This window comes from Arachis hypogaea, chromosome 1 (genome assembly GCF_003086295.3).
Source record: "Arachis hypogaea cultivar Tifrunner chromosome 1, arahy.Tifrunner.gnm2.J5K5, whole genome shotgun sequence".
NCBI classification, from domain to species: domain Eukaryota; kingdom Viridiplantae; phylum Streptophyta; class Magnoliopsida; order Fabales; family Fabaceae; genus Arachis; species Arachis hypogaea.
Window position 1 is genome coordinate 29,827,197 of NC_092036.1, and position 17,547 is coordinate 29,844,743.

Sequence of the window (17,547 nt, forward strand, 5' to 3'; positions counted from 1 at the left end):
ATGAATGTAATCCACTAAAAATTTCTTAAGAATTAATTTGAATTATTACTCTTCGTTTATTTTTTTTATGATTTTTTCAATAAAAAATTAGAAACTAAATTTATTAAGGATTAAATTATATATATTTATTCTTTTATTTTAGAGTTTAGACTGATTTAAGACAATCTCTTTACAATAAAAAACAGACCGACTTAATTCTTGTGAAAGAAATAAGTGACAGCAATTAATGTCCGGTTGTCCAAAGTCCGAAAGGGTTATTTCAATTCAGCAAGTTATATGCACTGAATTATGAGCAGACTGATTTGATTTAGAGATCTCTAAGAAAAATATTTAATCCACTGTGGTGAAATCCACCCTCAGTTACAGAGATGCTCAACTTCAACCAGTACATTTGTATCCCCACGAATGTACACCCTTAGCTCTGCCGAAGAGAAAAGAAGAAAAAGAAAAATAAATAGAAAGGGCCTTCCTTATGCAAAATTTCTATCATTTTTCATCTCTATAACTACTAAAGAACAGGGGATTATAGAGAATAGACTCTTGCAATGGACAAGGAAACAGTTTGAAAGGCTTTACAGATTTTCTTTTTTTTCTTTTTTTTCTGAAGTCCAAAGCGCATTTGCAACGCTCATTCCTAGCTCATCAAATTGCATTCAGCTTCTTTAATTCCAGATAGAGCTCTAGTTGAAGATTCTTGCCAACAACATCCGAGAATTCCTCAATTTGATAACGTTTTTGTGACTGGAAAGCAACCAGGATCCATGAAAAATGGATCAGCTATGTACTTCTGTCCCGGCTTTGAGGCAAAGCGAATGGAAAGTGACCATCACATGTCATAAGAGCCAACATCAACTTGAAGGTGGCAACTCACAGATACCTCCCAGAGGATTTCCAGATTCTTCCTTCAAGTGATATCACCATGACAGTGACATCATCATGGTATTTCCTCCTATCTCCATGTGGGATATCAAGCAACTCATGAAAACCCATGCCTGCAAAATAAGTCCAAAATAAACATCTAGACGTGCATTTTATATATAAACATGATAGAAAAATCAGCTTATAAATGAAATCAACATATTGAAGGAAGCACTTTTTCTTGTTTGCCTGATTTTTCATGTTACCTGCATTCCCAGGGAAGTTGAGAAAGGGAAAAACAGCGTTCTGGCATCAAAGATAATAATCACATAAATTTTGTTCAAACACAAGAGCCAAAACTACAAAAACAAAAGCAGACAGACGCAAAAGTTGGGTATTGACTACAATAGTACTTTTTGAAATAGACCTGATGAATAATTCAGAGGTCCACAGGAGTGGTAAGAATAAAATATAAGAACATTAAGGACTGTAGACTTATAAAAGATGGGAAATATACAGTAGTTGCTGCATAAAACTGCAGAGTATCAAATCAGTGGACCAGAAGGGAGCATAATGTAAAATAGAGGCTTATTTAATATAGACGATCCAGCATTCTTGCGGAGCAGCAGACTTTGGGGGTGTCTTTTTGTTGTTTTGGGGGGGTTAATTAAGTATAAAGCTCCCAACGGCAAATGCATAAAATATTTCCAACTTGTAAGTCTCAACATGTATACCATGTAAGCTTTAGTACACTATCACAACCAACACGGAGTGCTTTTGGTTCTTATATAAATAGGGTGTTTATAAAAACAAGGATCTAATTACTATTCTCTCCGCTTATGCCGTACAAACTTTACATGACTAAGTAGATTGCAGAAGAAGAAAGATACACAAGGGCAGAAGACTTGCTTACCAGCCTTCTTTGCTGCACGGAGAAGCAGCTCTTCAATTAAATGTTGAGCAGGATCTCCTTCTGGAAACTTTTCCATGAAGCTCTCCACTTGAGAAACAACTTCTTCATTGTTTAGATATTGATATAACCCATCAGATGAGAGAATCAAGAACTGATCTCTAGGGCATAATCTATGGTGACGTAGCGAAGGAGAGCAGGATATATATGGAGCAGTGCCAATATACTCGTTCCGAAACATTTCTAACACCGCATCATTCAGCTTTGGCTACAAAAAATGCAAACCATCCCTGATGTGAGTATACATTTGTGCAAGATATTAAACAGGAGGCATAACAATCAAGCTTCTAAATTATTGTGCAGAGAGAGCAGCATAAGTAGTAACATGCACATGACATATTATGCCAAGTTGGGCCATCTTAAACAACAAATCACAAAGACCAGGGCAAGGGGAAATTCAAGAATTTTATGTTGGTTCTTCAAGTACAATATTAACATACAGATAAGCAGTATATTCAAAATACATGAAAATCAATAATTGGACACTTGTGAGCAAAAAGTACCAAGTTGTACTTGCCAAGAAACCCTTTATAGAGAAACAACATTGTATATAATACACTGCCATAAAGAAAGAAATTTTTTTTTCAAGGAACTAATGCTTCCAATGTCAGCATCTTCTACTAAAACTGACCTTACCACTCACCAGATTATTTTCAAGTAAAAGTGCAATGCAATTTGCAACCGTGAAGTCTAATGTTTGAATGTGTAGCTTACATCATATACACTAGAGCATCTTAAGGAAACACTTTTCAACAAGCATGAATTCATATGACAAGTTTCAATTCCACAGGTTTGCAATTTCACCCTTCAATTTTTGGTTCTGGTCATATTTCTAATCATCTCATTTTACTTTTATAAATGAAACTAAACTTACATGCCAAAATTTCAACTTACATATGTGAAAGTACCTACATGCCAAAAATTCACATTAGAAACAGGATTGTAAAAAATAATTTTCCTTTCCATTAATATAAAAAGATCACACAACCTATTTATAAGCATATAAGAAATGTCCACAGCTTCGTGCATCCATTTAAATACTTGTATACTAGCATTTATTTTATCGAAATGCATTCCATTAATATAGAAGATTTTGAAAGACACCTGTTTCAAAAATCCTGCCCCAAATGCTCTGGTGACCTTGAGACGACCTTTTACTCTATCATTGACTATGCATTGCGCATCATCAGGGTGCTCATTTTTAATTCTATTGACTTCCTGCAAAAGAATAGGCTCCACTGTTTAGAAAGCTGATGCAATCTGAACAAAAGAGGAAACACAACTAAAAACTGCAACAATGAAACAGGAACATTTCTAATTTTTCATAATTTCCATAATTAAAACAAGAAGCATACTAAACATTATCACCATGATCCACATTCCACCCTCTTGAAATTACTCAAAAATGTTACCAAATCTGGAACTTCATTACAACTTATACACATCAGAATGGTGAATTTAGTGAATTTTAAGAGTCATTGAAGCTTTAAAATTATGTAATGGAAGAAACCATTTCATCTCAAGTTCAAACAAAATTAAACTTACTTCTTTAATGCAGGTGCTGTGGTCAGTTGACAGCTGCAATGCTGCCAACCTCATTTCCGGAGCAGGATCCTCGTTCCCCAACTTGCCTGTGCTTTCACCTGCCGAGGACTCCTCAACAATACTCTCCGTGCTCTTGAATCTGGATCCTGTACAAGCAGCAGCGCCCTCTTTGGGCTCATAATGAGCAACAATAGCGCGGCTATCCCCAACGTTCATCACATACACATCCTCATCCCTCATCAGAGAAACCAACAAACACGAACCCATCAAAGCAAGTTCTGGATTCGTATCCAGAAGCTTATCAGTCATATCCAAATATGCCAGCTCGGTCACCTCGAGCGCACGAGATAATGCCCTCAAAACAAGATCATGGTCCACCGGGCCAACCTTCCTCCTCCTCCCACCACTGCGGCCTCCACCGGAAGAAAACTTCTCCTCAGCTGGGTTCTCTGCCTCTGTTTCCACCTTCTCATCCTTCCCTTCCGCACCAAAGCTCCACGGCAGCAGCCTCCTACCTTGACCCTCTTTATGCTTGGACAACCCATGCTTCAATTTCGACAACAGCAGCCACCTTCTGCTAACAGCGGAGCCAGCATTGGCATTGTTAACACTGAGAGCATCATCCACGGAAAACGCAAACCTATCGGAACCAGAAAGGTCAAGGCCGTCTTCAGGGTCCTCAGCAAGAAATTCCCACAGCCTACGCCTCCTGCTTTCCGTTCCCTCCACCTGAAACGTTACCTTCTTAACAGCCGCAGTCGCCGAGTGAGAGATCGAGTCTTCAATGGCATCTCCCTCACTGTTTTTCACCTCAGCAGCAACTTCAGCAGCGGGAATATTGTCCTTTCTGCCCTCTGCTTCTTCAGCTTCCCAGAACAGACCCTGAAGTTCGTTGTGGACGGCACGGTAGAGATGTCCCATCAGGAACTCCGGCGCGTCGGGGCCGTTGAAACCGTCGTAAATCCCAACGAACAACCAACCTTGCTCCTCCGACACCACCACGTGCACCCTGTCCTCGCCAGCCTTCCCCAGCGCCCACTGCACATTGCTCTCCTCTCTCGCCACGTCATCCGCCCCAACCGTCGCCGGCTTCCCCTCGCAAGCCTGAACTTCCTTCCTCCCGACGAAGTTCAGCACCGGCACCACCCACGGCCGCTTCTTCTCTGGCACACCCCTCTGAAACGCCTTCCTGAATCCGGACACGCCATTCTTCCTCTTTTTCCTCACGTACACCCCTCCCAGCGGGGCCGAGAACGGGACTCCGGCGGCGGTGGCGGCGCCGGAATTAAGCGGCCCGGAGAGCGCACCGCTCTCGATTGGTCCCGAGAGGAAGAACCCTCCTCCCCTCTCGAATGTTCCAGAAGGCTCTCCACTGCGAGGAACCGGCTGGAGCGGTAGCGCGCTAAAGGACGACGTACTCTCGAAACCGTTGACAACGGTCCCTCCTCCTAATCCAGCTGCTCTGTTACCGGAACAGTCGGCGGCCTCTTCTTCTAACTGAATAACTGTCTTGGGAACGGAGCTGTTGGCACTAACGGAGGCTCCCGAAATGGCCTTGAAAGCAGTTTCGGGTGGGTCGGGCCGGGTTCTGTGGATCGGGTCGTGAGTTGGAGAGAAACGGAGTGAGGCAGAGGGGGAAACGAAGCGATCGGAGTGTGTTGGCGAGAGGAATCGGTTGGAGGATCTGACATAGCAGAAGGAATGGCCGAGAGTTTCGTCAAGCGGTTCGGTGGCGGCGAAGATCACGTCGTTGTCGAGGTCCGGTTGGTTCGGCGCCGGTTCGAGGCAGGAACACAAGGTAGAGACTCCACTTCCCATCACATTTGAGTTGCGCCACCGTTTTGTGTTGCTCTCTCTCTTGATTTCTTGTCTTGTCTAGTGCTTTCCTTTTTTGGTGGCTGGTTTTGTGTTTGGGTGGGGGGAAAATCAGGAGGATTTTCCGGCTGAGAGAGAGAGGGAGAGAGGGAAAAGACCCCAACTCCCCTAACTCTAATCCAAAACTAGTAAGAGGAACGGTCCAAGAAAAACAAAAAGGAAGCTGAGTGAGAGAGTGGGAAAGTGAAGAAAAGAATACAAAACCAAGAAAATATGAGTATAGAGGGAAGAAGAAAATAAAGGTCCCCGGGTTGTGTTTTTCTTTTCTTCATATATTTCATTTATGTAATATATACAGATATGGATTTAGCTAAAATTAAAATATTATAAGTATTTAAACAGGGCTTTTATTTTCTTGTTACATAGTGCTTTATAATTTTTTATTCATAAAATCATCTTATACTTATGGATTTTGATAATAAATATTTTGAATCATGTAAGTAAGAATTTTTATTTTTGAGTTATTTTTTAAACATTAGCATTGGTAATAAGATTTAGTAGCTTATTTAAGTTAACTACTTAACATTAGCACTTAAAAACTTGATAATTTGTATCAGTTTCGAGACCTTTTGTTTCATTTAGTATGTGTATTAGTAATAATGTTTTTGACAGTTTGAGACGGAGAAAATGCAGGGGAGAAAGAGAGAAGGGAAGGGGGACAAGAGTGTTTTTGTGTGAGTTGAAATTTGAAGGAGATTTGTCCCTTTTGTGGCGTTTTCAAATGTTTTTTCTTTTCATTATGATTGTGGTCTGGTACGAAGGATATTGAGTATTGAGTATTGACACGGATAATATTGAATATTATAAGATCCGAGATATATTGACACGTTATTTTTTAAATTTTGTTTATATATTTATAAAAGAAAAATTTTAGGAATCCCTTAATAAATTCGCATAATAGTCATTCAACATTTCAGCTATAAACAAAATATAAAAGATACATATTAGTCACTTAATAAAATATTTACGAATTTTATAAATATATTATAAAAATATTTTAATATTTTATTACGATTAATGTAAAAGTTATTTTTTTTATTAGCTTTAGTCTCCTTTATTATATATGAAAATGTTAGACAATTTTTTATATTTATAATGTATATTACTTTTAAACTTATTTTAAAAATATAAATAAAAAATAAAGTTAGCATGCAACACATAATCATATTTAGGGATGACAATAGAGTTTTATAGCATATCTTCTTTTAGTAAAATATTTTTTATTTTTATTTTATTATAGTGTTTAAAAAAATATTGTCTAACTGTTAAAATAGGTTAAAAAATTAATTTTAAATTTAAAAATATAACTTAAAAAATTTTAAATATTTTAAAGTTAATATAAAAAATAATTTAGATAAAAGCTAAGCACTAAATAAAAGATATTGTAGAATTGATTTTTTATTTTTATTATGAATCTTTGTTTATTTTTTTCGTAGAAAAGACGGATATTTGTGGGTATCTATGAATATTAAATTTTAAAAAAAATTTAAAAATTATTATAATTATAATAAAATCTAATATAATTCAACCAAATGTATCAAATTAAAACATAATTTTAATACACATTTAACATAATTTACATACATACAAAATTTGTAACATATAAATTAAAATAAAATAAAATAAAAAACTTAATGTTAGGAATAAATTAGGATTATATATGTGTGTGTGAATGTTGAATACTAATACAACTATATTATGGTATTATATTATTCTGACATTTTCTTAAAAATTAAAATGCGACATTAAACTAAAGGCCTAATAGTTAAAAAATATTATTAAAATTAAAATAACTTTTTTTATTATTATGTGTGTGTATGTGATGGATTTTAGTATAATTATACTATAGTAATTATAATATTTTAAAAAGTGTTACTAAAATTAAAATATTTTTTATTACTAAATAATTATATGTGTACGTAAATTTTTTTTTTGCAGGGATTTCTTAACTCTCTCTTGGTCCCACTATCACGGATAATCTCTACAAATACCCATGGTTGCGAGTTTTTTTGTCCTAAATTATTTTTGGTTGTGTATGTATATTGGTGAGGGGTGACACTTTTATTTTTAATATTCGAGAAGAAGGTGTATTTTATTAAATTATGAAGACAAGAGGTATATCATAAAATTGTGGAAGAAAAATAAAAAAATCGAAAGGTCAAATTTAAAAAATTACAAATTTAAAAGTCAGATTTGTGTTTATATATTTTTTATTTTTTAAAATTATAAATATGAGAGTCAACCTTTAAATTTGTGTTTATGATTCTTTTTTTGAAAGTCAAATTTATATATTGATAAAATTTTATTATGACCCTCATATTTTTTATCTCTACATTAAAAAAAAGTACTTAACTTATCCATACTAATGAATAACATATCATATTTATCCATTTCAAAAAAAATTAACCGTTTGGTGAAGTATTTTTAAAAAATGATGTATATCAAAAATATCTATCATATATATATTATTTTAATTTTTAATGTATATTTTAATATATACTTTATACAAATAATTAATTGAATAATTAATTTTATATATATAAATAATATAATTAAAATATTTTTATTTTTTATTAAGCTATATATATATATATATATAACACATAAATAAATATCATCTTGAGAAACAGATTTAAAGAGAATAAGTAGTGATGTTGACTCCTCCAAAATTTTGAAGTATATATTAGATATGTGGTTGATAAAATAAAAAATATTTAATGATTTTATATATAATTATTTTTAATAATGTGATGGATTTAAGTTTTAATTATTTTTTCATTAATATTTTTATTTAATTAATTTAATATTATACACTTCAATTTATATATTTTAAATTAATTTCTATATATACTTATCTCTATAGAAATAATGACTTATAACATTATATTTTAATAATTATATTATTTATTTTAGATATTCTTTTTTTATAAAAAATTCTAATTCTTTCTAAATTTATATTATTTGAAAAAAAAATTTATCTGATTTTTTTATAATAACTTATTTCGATTATAGTTTTATTTTAAAAATTATATTTTGTATTATACTGAGATAATTAATAATTTATAATTTATTTTTAAGTTTTTAAATATTTTATAAGAATTAATTTTATTTAAAAAAATAGGTAAAACTTCTTAACTAAACATACTATAAAAGTACTAATAATTTTATAGAGTATTATTAATATTATTATGTTTATTTTATATAATTCACATGTCAAAAATAAAAATATTAAAAAAATTATATATTTTTTATATATATTGATAAACATTAAAAGAATTCAGCAGTCACATAAAAAAATAATACAAAAAATATTACAAAAAATAATTAAAAATCTATATAAAATTTAGCTTTCGATAATAAAGCAATAATAACTATATTCAATAGAATAGTTTTTAAAATTTAAAATATAATAAAAAATATAAATATAAATACAAATTATATATATATATATATATATATATATATATATATATATATATATATATATATATATATATATATATATATATATATATATATACTTCATCCTTTTCTACTTATTTTATCTCCTTTATTTAAATATTAGTTTATTAATGAGAAATGAAACTAATTATTATTACCTTATTTTTCTAAAAAAAACACTTAGAACAAACCCAAGTACAGTATATTTTAGTCAAAAAAAGTTATACATGTAAATTTTATCATTGAATAAAAGTAATATGCAATAGTTAATATTTTTATTGTAGAACCACATGTATTTTTCTATGATAAATCTAGAGAACAAATAAAATGTAACTAATAATTAGAAAACACAAATTTTGATGTGTAGTTTTGGGATTTTTTTTACGTAGCTATTATTGAATTTTTCGATGTACGAGTTTTTTTTTTATGTATTATTGGCTGATGTTTTGTTCGTCTAGGAAAATCGATTTCTCTATTGGAGGATTTTTTCTAACAAAAAGAATTTATATTAAACTAAGAAATACTACACAACCATCAATAATATGATATTGGGAGGAGTTAAGTATGTGAAATTATATGAAAATTATTTTTTTTGGTAAATTTTACCCAATTTTCTTTTCAATAAAAGGTGAGTTATTCTTTGAAATAAATTTAATAGTTAGTGGATAAAATAAATTATATCAAGATATTTAATATTAATTCTTAATTTAACTTAAGTTTTGACAATTAAATTAATAAATTTTAATAAAATTACCTGAACTTGGCATACTTACAAAATTACACAATTCTTATATCAACTTCATTAACAACTATAGAATTTACTCTTACTCAATTAATATTTTTTTGTTATTTTAAATTTGTAATTTGCTCTTTGATTTTTCTTTTTATTTGTTCTTTTTAATTTTTTAGTTTATTTTTTGTATCGTTAGATCTAATTAATATATGTGTAATTTTAATAAAATAAAAACATTATAAAATAAGATCTTTTTCTAACTCTTATAATTTACAAAAAAAATTTATTATATTCATTTAATTTAATTAATTATCAAATTTTAAATTAAATTAAGAATTAATATTAACTATAATGATATAATTTATTTTATTTAATAATTATTGAATATATCATAAAAAATTGTTGGGAATAAGTAGTATGACCACAATCCAATCAATCATGTGTCAAATAATTTGTTATTATTGTTATATTAAAATGTTAATATGATAAGGTTCTTGATTAAATTTAGAGATTTATCATTGTGATAGTGATCACAATATTGAGAGATGAATCTTTTATAATTTAATCTAAATTGTTCTTGGTCATAGGATTATTAAAAAAAGGACATTAATAATACGAAAAGATCAATATATATATAATGGTCTTCATTGGATGAAGATTAATAGATCTCATTTATTAAATTATATATATAGATGGTGCATATAGAGATATGACCATTGAACTGACTCACTTTGAGAATTTCTAATGGTTATAATTACCATATATTTGTCAATAGGATATTCTCAAAATGAACATAGTAATAGAGTTTTCTTTGACCTGCGGCTGCCATAGCAATTAACAATGTATTTATTATACTTTGATTCCGGACACCTAATACCTTAGGGTGCTAGTTGAATGGATATTGGATATAATTTAAATACTTGTAGAATTAATGATTAGTCAATAAAGAATCCGTCAACTCTTGGTAAAAAGTTTGAGCTCTATAATTATAATGACTGAGATGAATAAAACCTTGGCCAAGGGGATTGAATGAATGAAGAAATGAGTTTCTTAAGTCATTCACAGTTCATTATAATAATGGTAACAAGTTAAAGTTTGACAATTAAACCATACTCTAAGGGTTAACTAAAAACTGAAAAGATGGAAGGAATTATACTTTGTTCTTCTATGGTTCTTAGTAAAAATATATTAATTCATACTATCGGGTCGTTGAGGAGTGTTGCTAGACGCCAACCTTGATTAGTAAATTTAGTATGACTAACTTACTACTCGCTTAGTATTGAACCTATGGGGTCACACACTAACGAGTGTTCTAATCTTTGCTGTAGAATTATTTAATTATTATTTTGATTTGATCAAATAAATAATTATATTAATTTAAATAGAATATTATTATATTTTTACTAGCACCAAGAATATAATAATAGTATGATAATTGAGAATACTAAATGAGATTTGAGAATAATTAGTTATTCTATTTCTAAATTTAGATGTGATCCTAACTGATTCTGTTTTCAAATTGAGTTATGATATGATTCATAAATTTAAAAAATTCAGATTTAGAATTTTAAAATATGATTTAAATTTGAATTGAGATTCAAATTTAAAATCAATAACAAATCTCATACTATATATATGTATGCCAAGAGTAGAGGAACACAACGGAGACGAGAATAGAATAGAAGAGTTTTATTCCTTTACCTCTATACACATAAATGTATGTGAGCCTAATTCTTAGAGAAGAATTTTATGGCGTGCAAAAAGTTACAAGAGGTTTCTCATTTTAGATCAGATGTCTATTGGTCAAGGAGTTGATAGCAAAGATTGGTCTCGGTGTGGATACACATAGCCCCTTCGTACTATCGAAGGAGAAAGTGATTTTTACTAGCATACACAGGTATTTAGATTTGATCTATATATTATTAGGTGGATTCTATAGTGTCTTTTATTATTGTACCTAAATTGCTTAAATTGCCTAACTTACTTTTATAGGTAAAAAATAAAATATATAAAGTAAAAGTAAAATAATTAAAGTTTATTAAATATTATTTATTTACCTTTTTTAGTAAGTTAGGTATTATAACTTAAGCACCATAGCATTCATCATATTATATTGAAATAAAATTTAAGTACAAAATAGATCTTTAAAATTATCTTATTTTTCTTCTACTGCGTGATATGAACAATATGGTAATCCTTACAAAATAACTTACTTTTTATTTAAAAAAAAGATCGGATAGAATTCAATTTTTTTTTTTTTATAGCATCCATACTTATCAAGATTATTGTCTTGAAGATCGCTTTAATTTAGACTCAGCATTGCAGCACAGGTTAGTTGAAAATATACAACTTAGATATATGTCAATTTGTCATTTACATCACAAGGTCATTAGAGAAACTAAAAATAAACCTAATTCAAACTTCAATTTCCATATTCTTACGTCAAATTCTCAACCGTGAGGGGAATAATAAATAATATTTGGTACATGCTATGGTGCCTATATACATTTGTCTAACTTATTAAAAAGAGACAAAAAATAAATATTTAAATTAAAAATATAAAATATTTTCTCTCTTTGGTCTATTCCTTTATTTTAATGAAGAGTTTCCGAACAATCAACAATGTAATAAATTTTATAATGCAAAATGAATATAATACAAAGTCATTCTAGATATTTGATCGAAGTCATTGACCTATTGAATTTCTAGACATGTGAAAGCGTAGAATGAAAATTTTAATTGACTACTTCCCACCCTGCAGACCAATATAAAATATTTTAGGTTGTCCTTATTTGACGTGTTGAATTTAAAAAAATTTGACTATTTCTCATTTACCTTTGTTGTTGGATCTTAATTATTCATTCTTCTTAGGTTAGTCTTTTTTTTCTACATTTTGTTAAATGAAATTGCGTCATTCATTGCTTGAATTAAACAAATAATGATGATGTTAGAAGCAGAGCACGATTTTGCATAGCCATCGTTGATGGAGTCTTAGCATGCAATAGTCTCATAGTTCTAGACTTAAAATATTAATAAGGGCTGATAATTTGCTTATCAAAATATAATTGTACTACTAATATTAAAATAAACTATAGATAAATATTATAACGTTGAGATTTACGCTGAATTTGGTAGTAGTTTTAATAATTAATAATCATTTAAAAATATTGTCATTATTAAAAAAGAAAATTTTCTGAAATAAATTAAAAAATTATTTATTTTTCAAAACAAATAATTTTACCTTTAATTTTTGAAATACGTTTTTTTAGTTTGAATCAAGTTTGTCCACACAACGACAAACTTTTTATTTTTATAAATTTCATCTACTACATCAGCAAACTTCATTATTTTTATAGAAAAATGTTATTTGTACACAAAAATTAGTCACTAAAATTAGCCACAAATATATTTATGTATAAATATATGTGTGATTTAATTTATTTTTAATGTATATTTGTATTCTAACATGTATTTTATACTGATAACTGATTTTAAGTAGCTGATTTTAGTGTATAGGCAGCATAATCTAATTTTATATGATAGATAAGATTATATATTATTTTATAAGATTGATAGAAATGCTTAAAATTTATGATTTTTAAAATAAGCTTTCTATATTTTTAATTTTTAATACCTTATAAAATGCCTTCGATTTCCATGGAGTATTTTATATATTTTTTATCGTTGTCAATTTTTCATCATTTTTCTGAAAAAAAAAAAAGTGGTATCATTATCTTAAGCATTTAGTGCTAAATTATTTGGGTTGAAATAAATCAAATAATAGACTACACGCAGTTTGATTTGAACCGGTAAATTTGAATATGATATTATACTAAGATTTAAAAGCTAGGACTATAATGCATTATTATCGGTTTCCTTCATTAGAAATATCCAAATGTCACTTCACCTTGATTGCTTGAGCAACATGTTGGATTTTTTTTTTCCTTTGTGAGGCCTAAGCCTAACATTTTGGGGGTGTGTTCTTATACCCTAGTGTCACAATCCTAATTCAGTTTTTGAGGTTTTTTGAGAGAGAGAGAATAGCCACCAAGTGAGAGAGAAAAGGGAAAAACAGAATTTCCGTTTTTACCCAAAGCAGTAAATTTCAAATGGCAGTTTTTCAGTTGTTCACCGTTGGATCGGCTTAAAATTTAAACTGCGTATTCTTATCATCTTCTTCTTCATTCTGATCGGTGGAGATGTTGATTGGAGGTTTTTAGTAGGAGAAATTGGTTTCGCAAGAGAGAAATTAGGTTTCCCGTTTTTACACAGAGCAGAAATTTTGGAACGGCAGTTTCTCATTCTTTCACCGTTGGATCGATGTGAAATTTGAACTGTAAATTCTTCACATCTTGTTCTTCATTCTGAACGGTGAAGATTTTAATTGAAGGTCTGCAGAGGGAGAAATTGGCTTCGACATCAGCTCTGTTTTTTGGGTATATTTCATTTTCTTGGCTATTATTTGTGAGCTTTGGTGCATTGATGTTTTGGCTGGTTATATGCACGTTTTTGTGCTTTATTTGAGACTCTCTTGTACCTCATTTGATTATAGTAGAGCTATTTTATTGGTCTGAACGACCCGTGGTTTTTACCTCTCACATTGAGGGAGTTTTCCACGTTAAAATCTTGGTGTGTTCTTGTTATTGCTTTACTTGCTATATTTGCTTGTTATAGTTACTGCCATATTGTGTTATGAGTGCTTCCATATTATTTTTATGTTGGACATTATTGTCATTTCCGCTGCTAAGCTCTTTCACAACAGGCCACAAACCTTATTCTTGTTCAAGACACTACTTGTTCAATTTCAAGTTTTTAACATTAAGCACAGGAAAAAACCATGAATCCTTTTTGAAAAGCATGCATCATAAGTTGTAATTTTTTTTCCTTTTTTGTTTACTTCTCTATTATCTGCTCTGTCTTCGGATTTTATACATAAATTAGATGGTATATAATATTAGAGTAAAGTGACACATCTAATTCTTTTTATAAATCGAATTCAACCAAATTAAATAATAAAATTTTGAATAATATTAATTATAACTAATTTTATTATGTTCAATTTAATTAAATTTGATTAAAAAAACTTAAATGTATGATATTATTATATAATATTACTGTCAAACTTTTTGTCAGATTGTCAAACAACAAAAGTTTCGACAAAAACATATTAAAGTTAGATTTTCTGTATTTGATACTAATACTATTAATATTATGGTCAAATTAGTCCAACGGTAAATAACATCAAGGATTATGAATTTATAAAGTATTATAATAAGATCTTTCCATAGTATATTTGACATATACAATCTATTTTTTAAAAAAATAAATTAATTATTTATCAACAAATTTATCCTATTATAAATTCGACAATAATGTTTATGACTAATTTAAAATTTTTTAACTAAATATACTAAATAACCAATATCCTATTATCAAAATTCATATTTAAATCACTATTAAACATAATAGAAAATAAATAATATTTTTTATCAAAATAATAAATTAAAGTATCAATAATACAAAAAAATGTATAAAATTTATAAAATGTCAAATTATAATTACAGAGAACTAAATGATACACACAAAAAAAATTAAAAAATTTCTCATAATCATCTACATCATCCTGTCCGTCTCTAGTGATGGCAATTAGTACTGTGAAGCAGGTACCCTTTTTTTAATATCCCATTTCCGTTTAAAAAAATGGACCTCGTCTCCGCTCCATCTCCATCATGGATCTCTATTTAAATATTTAATTGTACTCGCGAAAAAAGTTAATATGAGCAAGCATCCATGGATACCCTGTTAAATTTTTTAAAAAAAAATTGTAATACAAAATCATAATATAGGAGCCCAATACAATCTAATAAAAACTAACATAATATAACATAATTTAACATAATCCAACATACATATTAAAAAATAAATAAAAATTAATAATTTTAACATATAAAATAACATAATTCACCTTAGTAAGATAGGATATTTTATTAAATTCTACTTCTTCACTGAGATTTAGTGGGTCCCAAAAGAGTGGATACCTCTATCCCCGTCTCCATCTCCATTATTCGCAAGAATGGTCCTTGTCCCCATAGAAATTTTGTGAATCCCCATTTACCTTTGTATCACAAGTAATTCATGTGGGTACCCACTTCCACAGGCTTTTTTGCCATCCTTATTTGTCTGTCTAGCAGTGTTGCCACTAGCGCATATTTGCTCGTAGAAAACTGTAATATCCTACCTCATCTTACATATCTACTCCTTGTCCTGTAAGATCTCGCCACAAGCTCCTCATCTAAGCAAGCAAGGAGATCTTGGATCCACTTCTCATAAAGATGTAGGTGTTGCGCTAATCATGTAGGCTCTGTTGAGGTTGTGGACCTACTCATACAAATTGACAACCATCTCCTGAGAAGTAGAGGTGTGCTGGTGGTTGATGTCAAAAGGTTCCAGCAAAGAGTGTTGAAAAAGGAGGATCCTTTACCATAAACACAATTCTTGTATGGCTTGTCTAAAACGTCGAGCCATACTATATTTAGATCCACTTGCACAGTACTGTTCGACTTGTGCTCTTCCTCTCCACTCAACTAGGATTGTTGGACCCTAGCCTCCAGGTTGTGTGTGAACTTATCCTAGTACATAAAAAAGAATGTTATAAAATAAAGACAAGTATTGTTCTTTATCTAATCATAGTGAACATACATTTAAAATAAGTCATAATTAAATTTGTAATAAAAGATAAAACTTAAATTTTAACTGAATGAAAAGGTTATCATTTTTCTCTTGGTGCTAGCAATGGTAGCTAAACCTCCCACAGTGCAAGGAGGCATCATTGATTGATGTCTTGTTTGTCTTATTTGTGGCATAGCGGTGCCTGAGACTACGGTCATTGTTCCAGTACTGTCTCAACTCTCATTTTAAGTGGGTCTGTAACTACTGAGATGCACTACAAGAAAAACGTTGAATACCATCGGATTTATTATCAGATTTAGCATTGCACGTTAGTATTGGCTTTACCGACGGATTTCTTGACGGTTTAGTTGTCAAATTCATCAGGTTAAATCAGTACTGGTGAATTTTCATTTCTGATGGTAAATTTGCTGGTGATAATTGGTGGAAAATAGAAAAAAATGGGCGCGAAATGTAGCGTGAAATTTACCAGCGGATTTATCTTGCGGTAAACCCAATTAATAGAATGCTACATTTCAGTGACCCGCAATACTTTACCGTCAGATTTATCTGCCAGTAAATCCGATGGTAACGAGCTTTAAAATTCGAAACACGAACCTTCTCCCCCTTCATTTCGAATTCTCCTCTCTCTCTCTCTTTCTAACCTCTCTTCTCCCACTCTATCTCTAACCCTCTCCTCCCCCTGCCGCTCCATCAATCCTGCCCCTACTGGCAATGCCTCTGCAACCTCCTTTCGCCGCCTCCTCTCCCCCTCACCTAAACCAGCTCCTTCTTTCATTCTTTCCCCTTTGCAACCCAAAGTCAGCCGCAACTCCTTCTCTCCCTCTCTGTCGCTACAACTGCATCTCCCTCCCCTGAGTTCTTCTTCCTCTGTTCGAAGCTCAAGTTCCATGATCACTCTTTTTTTGTTTAAGTTAATTTAGGATTTAGTTATATGTTAATTTTTAGTTAGTAAGTGAAATTGGTTATCATTATTTTTTGATGGTTAGATGATTTAGATTAGGATTAGAATTTTTTTATTAGAATTGCTGTTAGTTTATATATAGTTCAACATGTTATGTTTCTTGAATTTGAATTTGAATTTGTTTGGATCGAATTGATTGATTTTCTGCTTAATTTTTGCAATGTGTTACTGATTGTTGTGTCTTTGATGCTAATTCGTATGAATTGATGTTAAAGGAATACTTGGTTGTGCTATTTCTCATTGTTTGATGCTTTTATACGCCAAGTACTCCATTATATGCCTCTATATCTAATTTGTGTTTTAGTTGATAATTAGTATTATCCTCAAGTTAGATTTAATTTTTAGTTTTAGTTAGAGGATTTAAGTTGTTAAGATAGGTTAGATTTAAAGTATTAGGTTGTACTAATTTACTATGTCGCTGTAAGTGCATTATTTGTAGGATTATTCTAATTCATATGTATAGTTATTGAAGAA

At 30.4% G+C, this 17,547-nt stretch overlaps 1 protein-coding gene across 2 annotated transcripts; it reads right to left on the bottom strand.

The window, feature by feature from the left end:
• Positions 1 to 286: 286 nt before the first annotated feature.
• On the bottom strand, positions 287 to 5,953 carry LOC112801172 (protein phosphatase 2C 29). Of its 2 annotated transcripts, XM_025843762.3 has the most exons (5): positions 3,374 to 5,953; positions 2,933 to 3,046; positions 1,772 to 2,036; positions 1,125 to 1,164; positions 287 to 992 (listed from the first exon to the last, which is right to left on the bottom strand). In XM_025843762.3, the coding sequence occupies exons 1-5, from the start codon at positions 5,189 to 5,191 to the stop codon at positions 977 to 979; spliced, it is 2,253 nt and encodes a 750-aa protein (XP_025699547.1). In that variant the 5' UTR covers positions 5,192 to 5,953; the 3' UTR covers positions 287 to 976. The 2 variants fall into 2 exon arrangements, with proteins under 2 accessions (XP_025699547.1, XP_025699539.1); XM_025843754.3 differs by lacking the exon at positions 1,125 to 1,164.
• Between the last annotated feature and the right edge of the window lie 11,594 nt (positions 5,954 to 17,547).